The following is a 21,149-nucleotide window of genomic DNA, read 5'->3' as shown; positions in this document are numbered from 1 at the left end:
GTAAAAGATGCAAAAAACTTTTTCAGCAGTGGCTAATGAGAATTGCAATGTCAAATCCTTAATCTAAATGAAATACATATCTAATATTAATTGAACAAAAATTTAGCAATTTAGCTCAGTTATTTGCGTTGTTCCAGATTATTTTTGTCTGGCTCTAGGCAACATCTATATGTTATTGGAAAAGCCAAAATAAATTAAAAATGGGATCTTCTGATCAGGATACAGGTATTCTTACAATTATTAAGTGAGTAGCTGAACAATACAAAGAGGTTTATGAATTCAAGCTGTTCCTGATTTCTGACGGTCTCATTGATATTGCCTCAATTTTATTTCTTGTTATTTTATACAGATGTACCTTTCAGTAATCCACTTCATAGACATTAAGGTCATAAGAATTTATGGATAGAAAACATTGAAAACTTTCATGGCTACTAATGCAGAAAAAAACTTTTGCTTTACGTGTTAGCAGTAACTGAACACACTGACAAAAAGGAATACAGTTCTTGTATTTGAGAATATATTGCAGAATTCATATATAAGAAAAAAAAAAAAAGCGTCCTTTAATCTGTCATGCTTTTAAGAAAATGTAAATATATCTTTGCTGTAAATCATGGGCAGCCTTTGATAATTTGGGGGTGATTTTGGTGTTTCCAAAACTAAGAAAATTTGTATTTTTCATTAAGTTTGCAGCTCTACATTACAGGTTGACTGCCAGATATTTTAAGTTTGAATTTCCACTGACTTTAACATAAGAACAGAGATCCCACTTAACCAGCTGCTATAGTCAGGGAGAATATGAGGCTTGGATAGACATTTTGTGCCTTTCAAAATAGCTATAGAAAAGAGTTCAACAGTATTTGTCATATGGGCAGACAAGATCTTTGCAGCAATATTGAGTAGAAGACCATGTGATTATTGGAGAGAAAAGTTTATTCACAGATTATGTTTTAATGGGATACACTGAATTATCCAAGGAAAACAGACGGAAAATGGCATCCATTAAAAAATAATTATTTTCCCTCATTTAATATTCATTTAATATTATGCATGCTCAAATAAAGGAATTGTAACATATACCAATATTAATATATGCCAAAATGCATATATTGGATATTTTGATGGGAGTAGAAGTTACTTTTTGTAAAAGAAGGAAGATTTAAAAGCAAAATATAAATTAAAAATCAGGATTGTGCCATAGGTAATATTTTTTCATCAAAGCTTGTCTCTCAAAAGTTCCTAAATCCTAAATCTATGCCATAAGACAGTTGGTTTAAGCAGCTGTTGTTATTTATTTCCATCTCATAGCACATGCACCACCACCCTGCCCAAAAATAAATAAGTCAAGGGAGGAGGCAGAATTGCAAGATCCAACTTTTTTGCACTCATCAGTGAGCAGGTTTTGGACTCAATTGCTACAGCACATTCCTCTAAGCTATTTTGTGGCATTTATGTCAAATGCAATATCCACAGCAGTCTCATTCCCCTTTGACTTTCTGAGCATTCAGGATTCATATTCCAGAAACATATGTAGCTCCCCAAAACTTCTTCAGCCTTGACAGTGATAACAAGAAGGAATCAGCAGTACCCCAAGTAATCCCTACAGCTCTGTCAGCAATTCCTGCGGCACGTCATAAATCAGGAACCTGCTTAGTCCCTCTGCCCCCAGCTCCTCACTTCCTCTGACAGAGCTCATGCCAGGTCTCTGCTTGTACAACTTGCCTGCAAGAGGGCTGGGTGATTTTCTCATGTCCTGTTTCCAGGCTCAGCAGCTCTGCACTGGTATCTCATGCAAGTAAGATCTCGGGAGATATTTAAAACCAAGGATGGAGGCAGCCAAAATGCCTGCTGCCTAGCTTCAGGTCCAGACAGCACCTCACCAGCAGCTCTATGGGATGGAGGGAAAAATCACGGCTCTGTCCCACCCCCCACAGCTGCTGGAATAGAGGATGACAGATGGAAAAAGTGGTGTTACGATGATCCTGCATGTATATCTGTAACAAAGGGACACCCTTTCTTTTGGGGAAGGAACAATCACACAGCCCTCATCCAGTTCCAAACTGTGCACACTGGTTTTTGTCCTGTCCTTTATGACAAATGTATTGCAAGTGGGGAAAAAGGGCTTGTTGGAGCTTTTTATCAAACAAACCTAGGACACTGTGCAAATGTCAGCGCTCAAGTACTCAGACAAGAGAGGACAGATGAACACTGAACACAATAACAACAGAAAAACGAGCTGTTTAGAGCATGGAAATAGGTATTAATAAGATACTTAAATTGTAATTGTCACAAAAATTTAAAATGTACCAGATTAACATAAAACAAACAAACAAAAAATCCCCTTTTCTCATTTTTCAGCATTTTTAATGTTCTCTTTTCTAAGGTTTATTTCTTCCTTTTCCAACAGAAAATATCACTACATGGGAAGGGAAGGGAAGGGAAGGGAAGGGAAGGGAAGGGAAGGGAAGGGAAGGGAAGGGAAGGGAAGGGAAGGGAAGGGAAGGGAAGGGAAGGGAAGGGAAGGGAAGGGAAGGGAAGGGAAGGGAAGGGAAGGGAAGGGAAGGGAAGGGAAGGGAAGGGAAGGGAAGGGAAGGGAAGGGAAGGGAAAAAATAAATGTGTTCATAAGTAGGCTCTGAAAAATTCAAGGTAGTAATTTCCCCCACCAGTACTGAGGAAATTTCATGTCCACCAAGCTTCAAACACCAGTGTGCCACTGAAGCACATCCTGTTTGTTTAGAATGGTCTTTCTCCATGGTTCACTCTGCTTGTGCCAAGTTAGCCCTGTGAAAAAATTATTGAGGCTTTTAAGGGGGAAAAAAAATCACCACAGAAACTGCAGATAAGTGATTACAAAGTTCTGGCATTGTGTGAAACCATCCTGGCTGACCTCCTCGTGCTGGTTTTAACTCTTTCAAATGCACAGCAAAGGCACGAGGCTGTTGTTGTTGTTGGGAAGACGTATGGTAACGGTAGCACTTCAAAATATCATAGCTCCTTAACAAACCCAGACTGCTGAGTGGCATAGGAGCAGCAGCGGGCACAGAGGCTGCCCAAGGCTACTGCAGCTCTGGGATACATGCAGAAGACACTTACATAAGGAATACAGCTTTAAGTTGAAGATAACATGGTTTATTTCTTCATGGTATTCAGATTAAAATGTATCAATGTATTTAGCACAATACTACATTTTAGGACAAAATCATCAGTGCTTTGCAAGTCTTCATAACTGTTTATTCATTATAAATAGTAAATATTTACTGAACTTTTTACATGAAAGACGTTTGTTTTTTTTTTTCTTGTTGGATTTTTATTTTTTTACAACACACGTTGTTGGTAGAGGCTGCAACACAAAGATATCTCATTTTTCCCTCACCCTTAAGACCAATGTGTGAACTAACCTCTGTACTGAACCTAGCCTAATGCACTACTTCATAGTCCTTAACACTAAAAGGAATGTATTTGTGTTCTGCCTCCCTCTTTGTTCCAAGAATAGAGAGAAATAAATAACACCGCCTTCCATCTTCCTGTTCCTCTCAACATCACAAAACACAAATTTATTGACATTCTAAAATGTCACAATGCAAACTTCTTGTAAACCTTGGTTCCTATAATTATTTTCTATATTGGATATCACTGTATAATTTAAACAAATGTGTCATGTACAGGTCCATCTCTGTTAATGTCCTGTACATCACTAAAAAATGTAAACGTAATCATTTTTTCTTATTGTTTCCTGAAAATGACCTTTAAATCATGATTAGCAAGCTGGATTTTAGTTGTCCAGCACACTGCAACATTTCTGTACTTTTTCATCAGCATCAGGAATTATGCACTGCAAAAATAAAAGTACCTGCAAAAATATAGTTCTGATTCTATCTATATGACTTTGGATGATCCCAAAGTTTGTGTGAGGTACACAGTATTGCACATTGCTAGGCAGTTGTGAAAAATCAGTGACGTTGTTGGTTTTCTTCCTCTGTGTTTGTTCGAAAAGGTACAATGGACTAGGAAAACTCCACATAAAAAGATAAAGTGTGTTTTTCATGTTACACAAGATCTTGTCTCTTGGTAAAGTAAAACTTGCAAGTTACGTTTATTGACAACATGATTACAAAAGCATGGTAAGATAACCAGTAGATTGCTCTGGAAGTCTTTTGCACTTATCCTAGCTTCCTATGGACTGTGATATTTCCTCTTGATGACAATTTCCAGTGTGTAAAATGAAAGAGGTTCTGCTGCCCATGCTTCAGAAACTGGGCAGCTTTAAAGTTAGACTAAAGTCAGCACTGGATGTCAGATGAGTCACAGTATGCAGAGATCAACTGTTAAATTTCAAAATGTTCCATTTTCAAATGTTCCATTTGCCCCAATCAATGAACATTAATTTCAAAAACAAAAAACGGAATGTTTTGCCAGGCAGCAATATTAAATACTGCTCTGTTTTGTATACCCATTCATAATGAACCATGTCGCATTTATTTATTCATTATTGCTTTTGGCCTTTGTCTTCTGTATAGCTTTGTCCAGCCTTCAAAAGTCTACTAAAAGCTATGACTGAGAGAACATAACAAGCCTGCTCCTCTCATTGGGATTGCCCCAGTTTAGACTGCAGTGTGTTGAGAAGATCCCTGGTATCCAAGCACTGGAGTGAGACCGGAAAACAACACCAGCTTTAACTTGAAGTGGACAGTTCATTTATGCAATATCTGGCTTCAGATAATGAAAGGCACCTGCAAAAAAAAAAAAACAAGAGAAGCTTTTTAAGTCATGCTGTGACAACCTCACAGCATGGGGCCATGCCAACTACAGGTTGACATTGTCATATTTAATACTGATATATCAAAGGAAAGGGACTAATATTTTTATTCCTAGGACAAGTTTGACAAAACTCTATGTATCTAGGATTATATACTGTAATGATTCTTGAGCTGACCTCATTAAGAACATGTGTTTCTAATAATGGAATGCCAGTGGTTATTTCATTTTGGACAACCCTTATGTTTTACCTAATGGCAATCAGGTTTCATGTCTCAACAATTAATAACATCAAGATGTTGTTGACATCACTTAAGAAAATAATTATGCAGCAGAAATCTTGCTTGAACAATCAGCTATCTCACCAGTGCTCTCTGCTCAGCTTTGGAGAGAAGTAGCAGTCAGCCATTAAGATCTATTCTCATGATTTTCTTTGTTCCAGACAAAAAATACAGATCATTGATAAACAGCTGCCGCACTTCACTGTGCAAATGTCCCAGTACTCACTTTGTCCATATTGTCCGTACTGGTAGCCTGTGACAGGGTCCATGCTGTAGCCTGTGGTGCTGTAGGTTGGTGGGCAGTAGGACTGGGACGTAGGCAGGCTGTCTAAACTCTTCATGTGCTCTAGCCGCTGACTGCAGCTGGCTGAGACCGTGGTGGTGGGCTCCAGGCCCCCAGTCAAAGGGGACAGGGCATAATCAGTTTGGGGCTGGTGGGGCACACCACCATGGTTAGTCAAGAGTCCCATTACCTAAAATTAAAAACAGAATAATAGAGTTAAAATACATGGGAAACTGTATTGCATATAGAGCCACAGGAGCCCTCAAGCCTGACATTAGATTTCCTAAAATAGGTGGACTTGGTATTCAGTCTATGCTTTAATACAAATAGAAGAAAAAGATATGTAATTCATCAAAAATAAAAACTGATTGTTAGCAACCCATAAAAAGCAACACCAAGGCCACAGAAGGAAAAGTAATATCAAGACCTATTATGATTTTTGAGTGCCTGGTCCTATGCCCCTGCAGATGTTTATTCCTCGAGGACTCAATTACAAGAGAATAAGAAACTGGTAGTGGCTTTTTAGCTGTGCTGCTCTTCATGGTCTACCAACACAGAAAAGCTACAAGGAAGTTTACACTTTTTTTTTCCTTAAGATCAGCAGTCACTAAAATGAAATTAATTTGGTGTGGATCACAGCAACACCACTGACAGAAGTAATAAAGAATCCCAGCACAAAGAAGAACATGAGTATGTGGGGAACAGGCAGAGCAGCCCTAACTCCTGCTGCTGGGTGCACTGTGTGCTGCTCTGAAGAAATGAATGTGAAAAAACACTGGTCATAACACCACTTCTCAATTTAATAATCTGAGTTAGAGAGGACAACAGAAAGGGTATGGCTTTCCAGACTGGCTTCAAGTCAGCTTTGACTCCCTTAATAAGCTGCCCATACACAAACAGTTACAAAATCAACAACAGTGTTGAGATTAGGTGACAAAAGATTTCAGAAAATTATACAATTGTCTCTAAAAAAAGCCCAGCCCTCTAGGTTGTGATTTCCAGTAGAAGTCCACAAAAAATTTCCAAAACACCTGTGCTTCTGAACGGGAGTGAGGGAAGCCACTCCCTTGTAAGTTCTTGATTTACAGAGACGAACTCACACTACAGAATTTGTATTTCCATTCCCAGCACAACTCTACGAACATTTTGAAAATAAGCCCTATTGAGAAAATAGCTTGCTTCTCTTGGAATAAATTGCACTTCAAAGTCCGAGAAACAGTCTGCAGGTTAAAACTGGGGGATCATGTACAGCTTCTGCCAAAACAGCATATTTTGGTAATTTTCTGGTTGTTCTTCCTCCAAAAAAGGCATTACAGATATCTGATACATGCTTTTTTGATAAGCATTTTGCTTTACTGCACTTCTTAACACAACCTACAAAAATTATTAAAATTGCAGTTTATTTTGTAAAGAATAAATCCATGGTAATATGAACATGTCTGGTTCCTAAAGTTCTGGTGCCCCTTCTTGAACTGTTTTTATTTTACATCACAAAAGAAGAGGGATTATTGTTCTAAGGAGCTCATCGTCCCAGGTCTGCAAGCTCTGAATTCTGTTTGTTTTTAATAAATGAGTGAAACAAGCCCAAGGGATCATAACTTAAGTAGGAAGAAAGACAAATCCAGGTCTTGTAAGACCTGTCTGATAAGGAAAAGAACAAGAGGCATAAGCACAGTACTTCAAAAAGTGACACCCAGGTGCCTGCATCAAAAACAAAACATTTCTGCATCAGGTATACTCAAGACATCTCACTGAGACACAAAAAAAAAAAAAAAAAAAAAAAAAAAAGCTCAGAAAAGTTCAATTCTACTTATAGCAACAGAGTTTTCACTTAAGTTCCACTAATCAGAAAATGTGAGTCTAACTCAAGGTATTTTCTGAAAGTTTCACAAATTGTAGCAATCATCCAAAAAATGAAGTATATCCATAGATGTCATTTAGATACTGAAATCCTTTCACTTAAGTTAAAAACACAAATGAAGAACTTGGATTCGGATTATAAGGTATTTTATATTTAATTCAAATCACCTTTTCAATGAATAAAGCCTATTAAAAGAATCTGAAATTAATATAAAGCAATTTAAAAAGTCCTTGTAACTGCTATAGATTAAAAAGTCATCTTACTAGAATGACAGCCTGCATGGTATTTTGTCCCAAACAACTCTAAAAATTGAAACAACTGGCCTCTCAACTTTTTGTCCTCAAAATCAGATCCTGAAAAATATTAAATTTTTTAAAGATTGCTTTAGTAAGTTTTGCTATTTTAGGAACTACAAATATTTTTCTTGTACTTTTGGAAAATAATATGATCCTGAAAATCCAGCATGTTTAATGAACTGACGTTGCATCAGGAGGATACAATATTAAATATATTATAACCCAAAAGAACACAGGTTATATTAATCTTCATCCTTTAAAATTAAGGTTACAGACTTAAAAGAATAGAAAAATCAGCAAAAATATATAACATAACTTAAACACACTGAAAATTACTGATTTGAAAAATATTTACATTGGCACAAGTATCACGGTTTTGACTACAGTTGAATACAAACATGGTTTATCAGGAATCTGAAACGAGTGCACAACCCTTTCCATTCCTGTACAACACCTACGTGATCCCACTGTTTACTGGATTTTAGCATTTTCCGTTCCAAATTCAAGAGCAGGGAGAACAACCCGGGCTTGTGTTGCCTCACAGCCCCGCTGGAGTCCTGATGCCAGCCTCCTCTGCATGCAAGCTCTCACACCACACATCATCTCTACCACGAGTTTTATGACCGATTGCTAAGTTGGGCAAGCAGCTGTTTTACCAACTACATACTCCAAGTAACTAAACTCTTTTTCTGTTTAATATTTCCAATAGAACAGAGCCCAAGATAATATCATTAGGATTTTGACAGCAAAAACAATGAGCCTGAAATCTTATGGGCTGGAATTTATTTTAGAAGTAGAGATTACCCTTGAAATCTAAACGTGGATCCACACCTGGTCTCAAAATACACTCAAAGTTTGGTAGCATCTGTATTTGGAGGGGGATTTGTTTTCTCTGACAAATTAGACTTAGCACTTGATGAGATCTAATTTTTTAAAAATTATTCAGATAATAATACCAGTCTTTAGGCATCTTTTATTAAGAGCATATGCACCTAACAGACACTTTGGAGCAGAACTGACACAGTTCCTTATCTTTGAGGTGGAGAAAACTGAAGCAACGATCTGCTCAGAAATATCTTCTTCAGAAGCCTTAGGAATCATCCTGCAGTTGATTAGTATCTAAATAATTAGATTTTTGGTTATGTCTGTTTGGAAAGCTATAAGGGAAGTAGCCTCAGGGTGGAAGTCTTTTGCATGGTATGTGCCATGACCTTATCACCCATACACGGAGTTACAGGAAGGGCATGGCTGACTTTCACCTAATCAATTAGATGGCCATTAATGGGCCACGTCTGCCAGATACTCAGCACCCTCAGCTTAATAGCAAACGAGAGACCTGAAGATCTGTGTTTTGCAGCTCAGATCTTCTGCTAGAATGAAACAGTATAGTTCTAAATACGTAAATAGATTTGGTTCTTCATTAATTATTACAAAATATTTGCTCAGTCCACATGCCAGCCAAATTACTGGAAAATATGTACTTCCCTCTGAATTAATTTGGGAAAACTGAAGTGGTAATTGTCACCCACACTGAGCTAGATCCCAAAGAAGTTAAAAAGAAGAAAATCAAAATGCTGATTTAACACCTAGAAGTAAATGCTGCTGAAACTATTCAATTTATTTTAGAAAATAATTCCTATACATGGAAAAAAAAAAAAAAGACCACCAGGCTGTAAGTATATAGTATATACCAGGCTGTGGGTATATACAATAAAAGACACTACAGACAATTAATAAAATAATTATATTCCATTAGAAAACAAAGATTAATTTGGAAATATCAGGAAGAACACAGTGAACTGCAACTATCAAACTGCAGAAATGTTTTCAGAGAGCACATCCCAAACAATCCAAAATATTCATTAGAATAAATCTTTAGCTATGGGGTCAACACAGCATCACTAGATGAGGTTATGATCCAAAAAGAGGAAGAGAAATTGAATGATGAAAGCCTTGAAAACCATGTACGCAACATCTGGTCCATTATCAGCTATTAGAAAATACTTCTATTATCAACAAAATAAAGTCCATTAAACTGAGAAAAGGCTTATTCCATTTAAATGAAACATTATGCCTGTTAATGTGGTTGGTATTTTAGGATGTAGGACCTACCATAGGCACAATAAAATTCTCATATGTTTTAATTCATTTACGCATGCCTGCATTTAATATGCTTTGTGACCATGTCTGCAATTAATATGATTTATGAGAAAAGAACATGTGCAATATTTTTGGGGGTACAGTGATACATTTTTCCCCCTCCTGTGAATGAAAGATTTAATGAAACAGCTCAAGGAAAATTGTTGGCAGTTAACGTATTAAGTTGAACTGACAGAATCATGAGTAAACTTTAGTGGAGTTAATGATATCCTCTTATCTGACCCTGACACATTTGCAGCATGTAATTTACAGAAGCTCTGTCCAGGGAATCTTGACAAATGCTCCTAACGATGTCAGGGCAATGTTCCATTCTAATGTAAAACAGATGTGGGTCAGATACCCTCATTCATCACAAACAGTGAAAATTTCAAACTCCTTCTGAGATGAATGGCATTACCTGCTGTTAACTCTTTTCACTGTAGAAAAGTCTCTCAAAAACAAAATATTGCACTGTAAACCACAAAAATGATTGTCCTAATGTGCTAGAATGACAGATTTTACAAGATTAAATTAGATTAATTAGCTACATGGACGTATGCCTGTAAGGTCCTAGAACTATGTTGCTATTTCTTAAATATGAATATTTTTGCTTTTATATATATGAAGAGACCCAAGAGATTTATTTTTTCCCCCCAATGGCAAGCACTGGGAACCAAATAGCTGCTTAGTGTAAATTGGAGCAAATGCACTGACTTTGAACATCCAACAATCTGACCTTCTGCATAATCAAATCAAACGAGGCCTCTCAGTGATTTCACACCACCAGACATCAGTGGTAGCTACAGTGAAATCAGAGAAGGTGCAGTGGTGTACAGTTAGGACAACTTAGAGGATAACTTGATCCTTCAAGAATTGTATTTTTATCTACAGGAGATTACTGATGTCCACAGCATTACCACAGTCTGCCACTAAATCAGTGCCTTTTTTCAGTCATTGGATCATGGAAGCACAGGGCTAGGTAACGCTATCAAAATAATTAAGAGAAAGGAATTCTCTAGAATTAGAAATGGAAAAGCTTCAGAAACATCAATAAGACTGAAAAGACAAAACAGAAAGCCCAAAGATGAACATATACTCATTTTTTAAATATATTATTTATATATAATATATAAAATGTATGTAAATATTTATGTTTTAAATACATAAATATTAAGCATCTCAAAACTGTTAGGCAGTCTTGGATATTGTAGGTGTTGGCTTGTGAGTTTAAATGCTTAAATATGGCAATATAACTTACAACAGTTCATAACACGCCTAAATTTTGGGTCATGTTACCCTTTCTCCATGAACTCTTCTCCCACCTTCTCAACCCAAAATACAAAAGGAAGATTCCAGCCATCATGAAAAAGCTAGAGACCGTTGGACTCTGACATACCTCCCCTTCACAACTGGGGCACATGGTGTTGTTCTCTCTGAACGTCAAACAAGAGGCTTTCAGTAATGTCTATGCCAGGGACTCTAATGCCAGGCTAATCATCGCCGGGGACAAACGTGCACCTATTTTGCCAACTGGACCAGGGTAAGCCTCTTTGCATTCTGACTCAGCATTCAGTCTTCCTTTTATAAAACCAAATCAATTTATAAAATTAGGGCTGCTACTGATATCCTGGCAAAAATCAATGAAAAAATTAAAGCAGTTCTCTCTTGAGACGTAGGAAATTTTGAAGCAAATTGAGTCCCGTGCATTTACAGACAGAGGCATCACTTTCTACAATAACTTTGCTATGGATGAAATTTTGCTCTTTCTGACTCTGCCACGATATATGTTTTTCACTGAATCACACTGTGGTATTCTTAGTCTTTTCTTTTGGACATCTAAAACACAGACCATAAGTAGTTACTTAAGCATGCCATCTGTGATTATTCATGACAAAACCCTCATTCACGTACCAGCCATTAGTTGAATAAATATGCAAGTATTTATATTCCTGTTGATATTTCCATTTCATAAATTCATTAAAAAATTAAAAGTTCAGTGTATGCCAATCACATAGTATATGAAGAGCTGACTCATAATTTCACTTAAGTGGTTTGACTTTAACATCTAAGTGTAGCAAAAGCAAAAAAGTACTTTTAAGGGCTGCAGTGCAGTTGAATATTCATCCTATGTATATTCTAAATGATACAAATTATTATGAAAACAGATAAGTCAGTTTTGTGGGAATTCTAAAACTTTCAACATCACATTGTACAGACTGATTTTTCTGTTTCTTGTGATGTCTGTTACTGAATTTATTTTTAAAAGTCATACATGAAATTACCACAAATACTTTTTCACAAATATCAGAAATATTTTCACATATCAGAAATTGTACTTTTATTTTTTTTTTAACCATAGTTTGTTTTAAACTCTCATGTAAATAAAAATAAATTAGATAAATTGGGAGTTGTTGGGGTGGAGAAAGTTCAGGTTTTGTTTTTGAAAGAAGTTTTCATCTGAACAATTTTTGTCATGAAACAGCATCCAGACCTAGCAACAGGGATCCAGCATTCAAAACTGTAGACTATTTCAAAATATATAAATTTAACAGCAGTCAAGGCTTCTGGATAAGTGGTATCTTCTTATAATGCCAAAATGAAACGATTTAAGAAGGAAAAATTCAAACGCAATTAAAAATTTGCTATATTATTGTTTGAGGGCTGTAACATGATAAAAAGGGATTAAAAAAAAGTCACTACACTTATGCTTTATACATATTTTGTTATTTTACTCTTACATTTTTGTATTCAAGAGAACTATAGTTTAAATATTTTAAATATTTGTTCTTATGAAATTACAGTACAATTGGCTAGAATTTCCAGCAAAGTCCAGAGTTTTTTTTAATATTTCCATGTAAGATTTCCAAGCTGTAAGAGCAGACCTGTTTTTGGAGGCTGAATCCTGCCCCAGAAAAATTTCTGGCAGGGTGAGGGTGAAGGTGGAAAAAGGACAAGGGAGATAAGTCAAGGTGGACATTGAAAATGTAAGGTCACCGGTTTATTGTACTTATACTAATATAGAGAGATCACATATATAATAAATACATTAATGTGTATATTATAATTACATATTATATAATCAATATATAACGATGTAATATATACCATATTGATACCTGTTTTGTGCTTTATAATTATGATATGTATTAATAATAATGATAATTTAAAAATCATGTTATTATTTTTGCAAGGTAACAATTATGAAACTGTTGTATCCCATGTATTTGTATCACACTCCAGAAACAGAAATAATCAATTAACTTTTGTTCCCCATTCTCTCCTTTTTTATTAAAAAAAAAAAAAAAAAAAAAAAAAAAAAAGCTCATTAAAATCATACCATGTGAATTAACTTTCTTCCTTACAAAGAAATCCCTGATCTCTGTCTCATGTTCTTGGCCATTAAGTGAAGAACTCTCAAAGTTGAGACCTCAGTTACAAATGTCATGAGCTTCTGACTGGTGTGGGACTTAGATTCAAATGAAACGTTTTCTATGGACAACCAGTTGGATACTAATTAGAAGGTACTGGAAAGAACATAATAAGAAATTAATAGTTGCATTTTTTCTTCCTGTCTCTGTTTATGAGGAAATGCAAGGTTTTAGCCACTGGTCCCAGTGTTCCCTTAAAAACAGAGTTTCCAAGACAATATGAACATATTTAACTGATTTGACAGCTGCCATCAGATCCATACTTCAGCTTAATGAAAACCAAGTGCTCTCAAAGACTTAAGAGAAGCCAATTACTTAAGATCTATCTCACCAAGAAGAGTTACAGGTTAATTCTTAAACTCAGGCAGTGAAATGTTTTGACAGTAGAAGAAAGAAACCTTGAAACAGCTGGTATTTTTACTACTGTTCACAAAAAAAAAAAAAAAAGTTTGGAATTTTTTTATCAAGATTGTTCCTGAGCTCCAGGTAATTACATGAGAACTGCAAAGTATTTTCAAGACTGTTATGATATTCTGTGCAAGCGTTCAACATTCAGTCCACTTCCCATTTTGAAAATACAATCTCTAAAGCTGCTAGTTTGACTCAGTCAGGAAGACAATAAGGGAGAGGAAAAAGGACTCCAAAGTTTTCTAGAGGGCAAGGAGGAAAAAAACAGCCTGATGTCCAGCAGGATACACGTTGCATACATTCATTCTTTTTTCATTAAAAAAATTAACAGTGAAGCCGTATTTAAGCCCAGGTATCCTATAGGTTAAATGCAGGAAGCGAGTGGCTATCCTATATGTTAAATGCAGGAAGCGAGTAGCCTCACGGGCAGCAAGGTGCGTACAGTATTGTTGCTCGATCTGAACCCAAGAGCAGCCTGAAATACCACCCTTCAAAACCTGCAAACTGTCTGAACCGCACGGTGTAGGGCAAACTGTGCTACTTCGACATTAATAAAAAGCACATGACAAGGTCAAGGGATGTCCGTGTACACCGGAAAAGACTTTTTCCTTATCTTAAATGAAGCGGTTCAAAATATTGAAATCCTGTCTTAAAAACAATCTGCTCTCTAGGAGGACCATACACCTGCAGCACTTGCAAGACTCACGTTGTGGTAGCCCGTCTGCTGCTTTACAACCAAAGCACTGGGGGTGATTGCTAATGCCACGATCACAAAGTGTCATAGCAGTTCAGAGGCACGCTTAAGTCCCGCACACACACATTAACGGAGAGATATGCTATTCCCTAACAATTTTGAGTTAACAAATTTTTGTTAAAAGAAAATGCACTGTGCAACTGAAGTCTAATTTGAAAAGGAAATACAATATTCTCATAAATGTATGCATGAAAGCCAAGAAGCTGCATAATAGGCATAGAAAACACAAAAAATATGCAATTTACATATATTACACACTAATAATCTCCGTTCTGACGTTATACTGAAAGAGCTCTGGCTGAGATGGAGTGCTTGTGGTTTGGTTGCTTTTTCATCAAATACAAACAAGGACGCTCCTGGATATCAGCTCCCCGAGACATCCATCACTGTCTCATTCCTGCAAAAGGCAACCCTCTGCAGGTCTGAGAGACAGGGGTTCTCACCACAGCCAGGTAGTAACGAGCAAACCAGATGAACAAGGAGGATCATCTGTCATCTGGAGGGCATCTGCAGATCTTGTCTTGATGTTAAAAAGGGTTGAATGTTAATAAGATGCGACTCTCCCTATTCTATCATTCATATAAACAAGAACATTGTATTTCCCAACAATCTATCAGCCAGCAAAACAGGTACCTTAAGGAGAATTCCACTTATTAAAACTGACCAAGACAGTCCTTTGCCTTCCAAGTTCATGGCTAACATGATAAAAGTAAAGTTACAGCACCCTACTCATTTCCACTTTTCCTCTGTGCTTCACCCAGTGCTTGCCTTAACCAGCACATTTGTCCATCAGCCCCAAGAACAAAGATAGAAAGAAAAGATCCTGAACAGTAAATAAAGCATTCCCCAGCGCATGTCAGACCCTCATTTAGAATAAACTGAAGTCAAAGAGGAAGAGGAGTTTTGTGTCTGGCAAGACTACAATCCTGTGAATATTAGATTTTGGTCTGCATATTCTGAGGTTTGTTTTTTTTTTTTTTTTTTTTTTTAATTGCAAAAGACTATTTGGGTTTCAGACAGAGCCCCGGGTCACCGTAAATTCAGCTTTAAACACAGTATATCCCGTGCTCGTCTGAGAGAGACATCGATGGGTGGAAACATTATGCTAATTGCTCACACACCCAGATTTATTGTGGTCAAAAATCCACCAGCTAGTAAAAAGACTCTCTTTCCTTCTCATCTAAATTCCACACACACACACAGGGCACTGCAACACGGCCACTCAGCAAGAAAATTCCTGTTTTTCTCTTCATAAGATCCCCAGCACAAGACTGGTTTAGACTTTCTGGCTACACTGACCTCCCATCTTGGTCAGCACCTGGCCACCTGCTGAATGCAGGGTCCCGAAGAAGCCTGACCTGGGACCAAACCCCCAAGTGAAGCAGCATTTCACACCCAGAAGTGCAGCACATACATGACACCAATGTTTTAGGCTCATCGTTCAGGCATAAAGCGCAATTGTTTCTCTAGAGTCCCACAGTTTGTTTCACATTATCTACATAGTTCACCCAAGGAAGAGGGCAGAAATAGCTGCAGAAGCACAAAGCCTAGGTATGGCATTTAACACCGTGGCATCTCAGTCTTTGTTTAGGCCCTAAAACTGTTTCAGAAGATTGGTTGGTAACACTGCACGAGTATTTCAGGGATTTTTTTTTTTTAGTTAGTTTGTTTGCTCTGTTGGGTGAATGAAAGATCTTTATCAGCCAGTCAGGTTCATCATTCAGTTGTCAAGAAGCTGTTCAACATCTAAATGGATATAACTAATCTCTTGTGTACTTTCAGTGATGAACATGACATTAGTTTTTGAGTGATCAGCTTCCTCCTACACTTGTTGGTAAAGGTGCAGAATAAGGCCAGCAGCTTTAAACACTGGGGAAGAAAAATGTTTCAAATGCCTAAGATTGTTTTTTGGTTTTGTTTTTGTTTTTTTTTAATAATTGGAAAAACAAAACAAAAAAAAAAAAAAAGAAACAGAAGATTCATAGCTTAAAGACAGGGCTGGGTGTAAAGAAGCCCAGCAACTGATTAAAGAAGTCTAATCTGCTCTGGGATCTCTTTTTGATTATATCAAACCTCAAATCAGCAAGACTTTGGGGGGGGGGAAACCTGGCCTCACTTTTTTGTCCCACTTTCCCAGACATCACAAGATTTCTTTACTGTTGCACTCAACTTCTATGTCACAGACAATAAAAGCTTTGTGAAAGAAAAAAAGATCACATTTTCCATAGCCAGAACCAACATACATTTAAACTGACACTAACAACTACTTTTGATAGATTAACACTGAATCCCAGAAAGATATTTATGTCAAAATTGTGGAAGCCTTGCACACTACGAAACCATCCATTAAAAAATATATATAAATTGAAGCAACTAGTATAATGTCTTGGCTTTTTTGGGGGATTGCGTTTATAAATCAGAATTCTTTAGAACAAAATCCATTCAAGCCTTGTTGGAAGTACATCCATTTGTTTTTCTGTTGGTATTTTTTTCCTGAGGTTTCAAGCCATAAAGTTTTGTACCCCACTCTATGCTATAGGAATCTGTGAAACTTAATTACATTTACTGTTACAAAAAAGGGTTTATGAACTTTTGCCTTTGGGCAAAAATGTTTATTTCATTGCCTTTGTTATTCATTCTTTTCAACTCCAGTGCCTTTGAACTTTTCAGCTGCACAGAGTTATCACCGTTGCACAGGAACCAGGAACTGTACTCCCGAGATGCAAACCACAAGTTGAAGAAAACGAAGGAGGCAAAGATATACGAGTCGTTATTTTGGCCACCCTTTGTGCCATTAAAATCTCATTTTCTGCCTATTAGAATGCCCTCTCCCTGCTTAGGCAGTGGTGATAGTCAGTGATTAGTGTGTAATTGAGTATAATTGTCTTTTCACTTTTCATTTGTGTCATTCTGAGCTTCTCTCTGTTTTTCTAACCACTGAGAGGAAAAAAGGGTAGAAAGAAGATAAAGCCGTTAAAACTCTCACTTTCAGCCCTGAAGAGATTCCTGATTGTAATTATAGATTGCATCCTCTTTGTGACTTCTCAGAATTTACTGGACATCTCTTTCTGAGCACCTGGGCAAAGCTTTTGCTAATAAAATAAACTGCCATCTATTCAAGTTTAACTAATAATGTCAGCTTCAGACAGATGCCACATGTAGGAAAATTTAACCAACCTTTTGACACTCAATTATCAAGGCAATTTATTAACATGATTTCCTAAAAAGAGCTCATGCAAATTAGAAAAACAATTATGGTATTCATGCATTTATATATTGCCAAAGAGCAGTAATACTCCTAATTTATGTATTTATAACTCGATTACAGCTCAGCTCAATGTGTATTGTTCAGCCCTTGGAACTCCCTTAGTACAACCTGCCTGTGATTTCCCGCACCGTTTGGTAAAACCTCTGTGAGGTTATTTTAAAGAAATTTTATTCACACAAAAACTACAAGATCTACATTCTGTACCTAGCCATGGATCTTCAGGAAAATAGCAGTACATTACCAATGCTTGACAACTGAATGTAAACACAAAGCCTGCATGATTACATTATAAATCACTTGAAATTAAATATAAGCTATGACTCTTGATTCAGTCAGTAGGAAGAAAAAAATAAAAAGAAGGAAACTAGCAAACTGAAATCATGTGGCTTGTATAAAGAATACATTATGGTTTAAATTTGGCAATTCATTATACTGTGGCCTGAGGGAATAGACTCTTTGGTTCTGGTATACAGCAAATCCTCTGTCTGAAAACACAGGACTGACCTGAGGTGAAAGGCCATTGCCAATGGCAGGGTTCATGGGATTTGAGGGCCCGGACGGAGGCACAAAGCTGTCTGTATAGCTGGAAAATCCATGCCTGGTGCTGGGTAGGCAATAGGCAGTGCTGCTCTCTGGATTCGAAGGGAGGCTGCTTTGGTGTACAGTGCTTGGAGGAAGAGGCTGAGGTCTATGGACTGTACTGCTTGGATCAGACACGGCTGGAAGCAAAAGAAACATGTTGATCATTTTCCTCCTTTTTTTTTCCTGGCGTAATAAGTTCATTATGTGAAGCTCGACTTGATATAATTTCACCAGAACCTTCATGTAAGTACTGGTTAAATAGAATGGTAAGCCTTCAACACTGTTGGATATTTAGCTGGCCAGTTAAATGACATAAAAATTCCATGAAATCACCATTATTAAATAGATTGTAAAAACCATAACAACAGACACAGGCACTTTTCAGACAATTCTTAGCAGGCACATTGTTTAGAATTGACAACTCAAAATTATATATAATATATAAAAATAAATATATTTTATATGGTTTATATAGTTATATACAAGCACATGAAATATATGCACAAAGACAAAGCTTTGTTTGTTTGGAAGACAGGCTTTTTCCCTTCCTCATCGCAGCACAGAAATTCTGCCATGGTTTATACTGAAACTAGCAATGGATGGGAGAAGTCCCAGGATTTACAAAATTCCCCTAATTAGAACATAACCTGGCAACAACATCCACCAACAGTTAGCATACAATGCCTCATGGAGGCAGCAAAGAGAGTGCAGTAACAGTAACTTGGCTTATACAATCTCACCTGTAAGGCTTTTCCGTAAGAGTAGAATCTAGTATAACCTAGATTTAAAGCTCTGTTTTCCCCTTCTCCAATCCATCCGAGTTCAAAGCATTTGGTAAAGTTAAGAAAGATTTTTACCATACTGAGACTTGCTACTATCTGATGCAAAATGGTGGTCTGAAGAGCTGTTTATTTCCAACATCAGGTAACTACTCAGAGTACTTACAGAAGTTTCCAGTGCACCAGCATCAAAAGCAATGAAGAGGACAGGACACGACACTCTCAACAAAGGAGGCCAATGCAGCACAAAGGTAGGGAAACGTGCACATCACAGTACCAGCAGTGCTCCTCTGCAGTGCATGAGCACCCTTCGTGTGTGACCATCTCTTTCTTGCAGCAAAACAAACACTAATCTGTACATGTTTAAAATAAGCAGGCTCACAAGGCCATCACTGATTCAGAACTTAAAATAGCCAACACTCTTTTTTCTATATTTGCCAAGAAAATGTTTCTGCAACAGATCAAGACAGGAACCCCCAAATAACACTATGTTAACCAAGTACCTGTTTGCTACTGTACCTTGCGGTATGGAGGTGGGCTGGTAGGATGGCTCGGAGAGCTGGTATGTCGGCAAAGTTGGCATGGCGCTGGGTGGAAATCCTCCTGGGATCAGATGGTTGAAAGCCATCAGTTGGTTGGCTCCTGCCTGTTTCCTCCATCTAGCACGACGGTTACTAAACCAGACCTACAAATGTTTTAATTAGGCACATTTGATATTTTGTACATTTAATAATGGTGCATCAGAAATAATAGCATCATAGTTAAAATGTGTCTGAGAAGAGAGAGAGAGAGAGAAGATGCGCACTGGGCACATCTGCCATCAGCTCAGAGCTCCTGGAGAAGAGCCCTTGGCACAGACTTCCATGGTTTAACAGACAGGATGCAGGAATCCCAAACCCCAGTTTCCTCTTAACTACAGCCTCCTGAGAAACAAGCTGACTAATGCTTCCAAGCTTTTGTGCTTTTAACAGCTATTAATCACTATCCTTACTGTGCCAGATTTAATGAGAAAGGGAAAAACATCTATCCATTTGATCTAAGTGCCAGCCACTATTTGGTCTGGCTTGTATTGCCTTTATATTTAATTCGCTGACAAGTCAGCAGCACTCCTTGATGTGCTGTCGGAAGGTGCTTGTATTTATTGTATATTGGGATGCTATATTGCCCTAATTATCAACAGAACTTTAAGACTTCAATTTGAAAAATACAAGCTCTGTGTACAAAAAAAAAAAAAAAAAAAAAAAAAAAAAAAAAAAAAAAAAAAATCCACCACAGCCCTCCCAGCAAGTTTTCATGTACTCACATATGTACAAAACATCTCTTAACTTGACATTAACACTAGATCAGAATTTCAGTGCAAGATCAGTGTTTCAAAACCACTTTGAAATCTGTTCTCAGGACAGAGTATCAAACAGATGGGTTTTGGATTAGTGGAACATTTCAGCTATAAATCTGCTTTCTACCAACACATGATTCCTTCACATCATTCTCAGCTCATGTTTTAAGTTTTCCGATTCTTGGATGGCTCTTAGTGCTTCCAAGAAAGGAAGAGGCAAGACTTCACAGATGCAAACACAGTAATATTTGCAGCATGTAGGCTAATAAATATTGGTTACATTAATAGTGATTACACATCACAAATCTGAACGAAGGGCAGCCAGCCACAGCAGGGACACCTGCAGCCAGCTTGCATCAGCACTGCCCTGCTGCAGATTTAGAGCATCTTCTAGATTGCTGTGCTAGACCTTTTCCATGAGGTGGATCACTGCAGAAGAGAAAGGTTGAGATAAGCAAGGCTACACACATTTTGTAAAAAAGCAGACAGGTTATTGTTCATAATTGTATGCCCTGAAGCAGCTGCAACTGCTGGATACCATCAATTAGAAAAGATGCTAACTGTCAGTTAAGATCTCACAAGGTACATCTGTACAGCCCGTGGGCAGTCTACCCTGAAAGCCACTGAGGCACATTAGCTAATTAGCCACACGTAGACGTACTTGTAAAAATAAGCTAGGTCTCAGATCCATCACCCTTCCAGCAAGCAGCCCACACTGGCTTATGAATCAGCCATCACAGACCAGATTTCTAGGTGTAACAACAATTAGACCATCTGTGGCCCTTATGTAAGTGTGTAGAACATTCTGGACTACGCTCCTGGCTTCTCCACCACTTGCTGATTCATAAGCAGGAGTGAGGGGACTCACAGGGCTACCTGGTTTCTGGTGTAGGACATTTGTCACCACAACACTTGATCTGGCTTCACCCTCTTTTCAGAAGGTGATGCTCAGTGCACACAGCTGCCTCCTCCTCCGTTACT

At 37.5% G+C, this 21,149-nt stretch overlaps 1 protein-coding gene across 3 annotated transcripts in view; it reads right to left on the bottom strand.

Annotated features, from left to right (window-relative positions):
* Nucleotides 1–3,284: 3,284 nt before the first annotated feature.
* The window catches only part of PAX3 (paired box 3), a 77,349-nt gene continuing 59,484 nt past the window's right edge, over nt 3,285–21,149 (bottom strand). For all 3 annotated transcript variants that reach the window (XM_032193315.1, XM_032193318.1, XM_032193316.1), the window contains exons 6-9: nt 19,352–19,517; nt 17,976–18,190; nt 5,261–5,507; nt 3,285–4,728 (exon numbers count right to left, since the gene is read on the bottom strand). In XM_032193315.1, coding sequence (XP_032049206.1) covers nt 4,694–4,728; nt 5,261–5,507; nt 17,976–18,190; nt 19,352–19,517 — 663 coding nt within the window. In that variant the 3' untranslated portion in view covers nt 3,285–4,693. The remainder of the gene's footprint in view (nt 4,729–5,260; nt 5,508–17,975; nt 18,191–19,351; nt 19,518–21,149) is intronic.

The sequence above is a fragment of the Aythya fuligula genome, chromosome 9 (assembly GCF_009819795.1).
Source record: "Aythya fuligula isolate bAytFul2 chromosome 9, bAytFul2.pri, whole genome shotgun sequence".
Lineage (NCBI taxonomy): Eukaryota > Metazoa > Chordata > Aves > Anseriformes > Anatidae > Aythya > Aythya fuligula.
The sequence above is the reverse complement of the archived record's forward strand: the minus strand, read 5'-3'. Positions and strand labels throughout refer to the sequence as shown.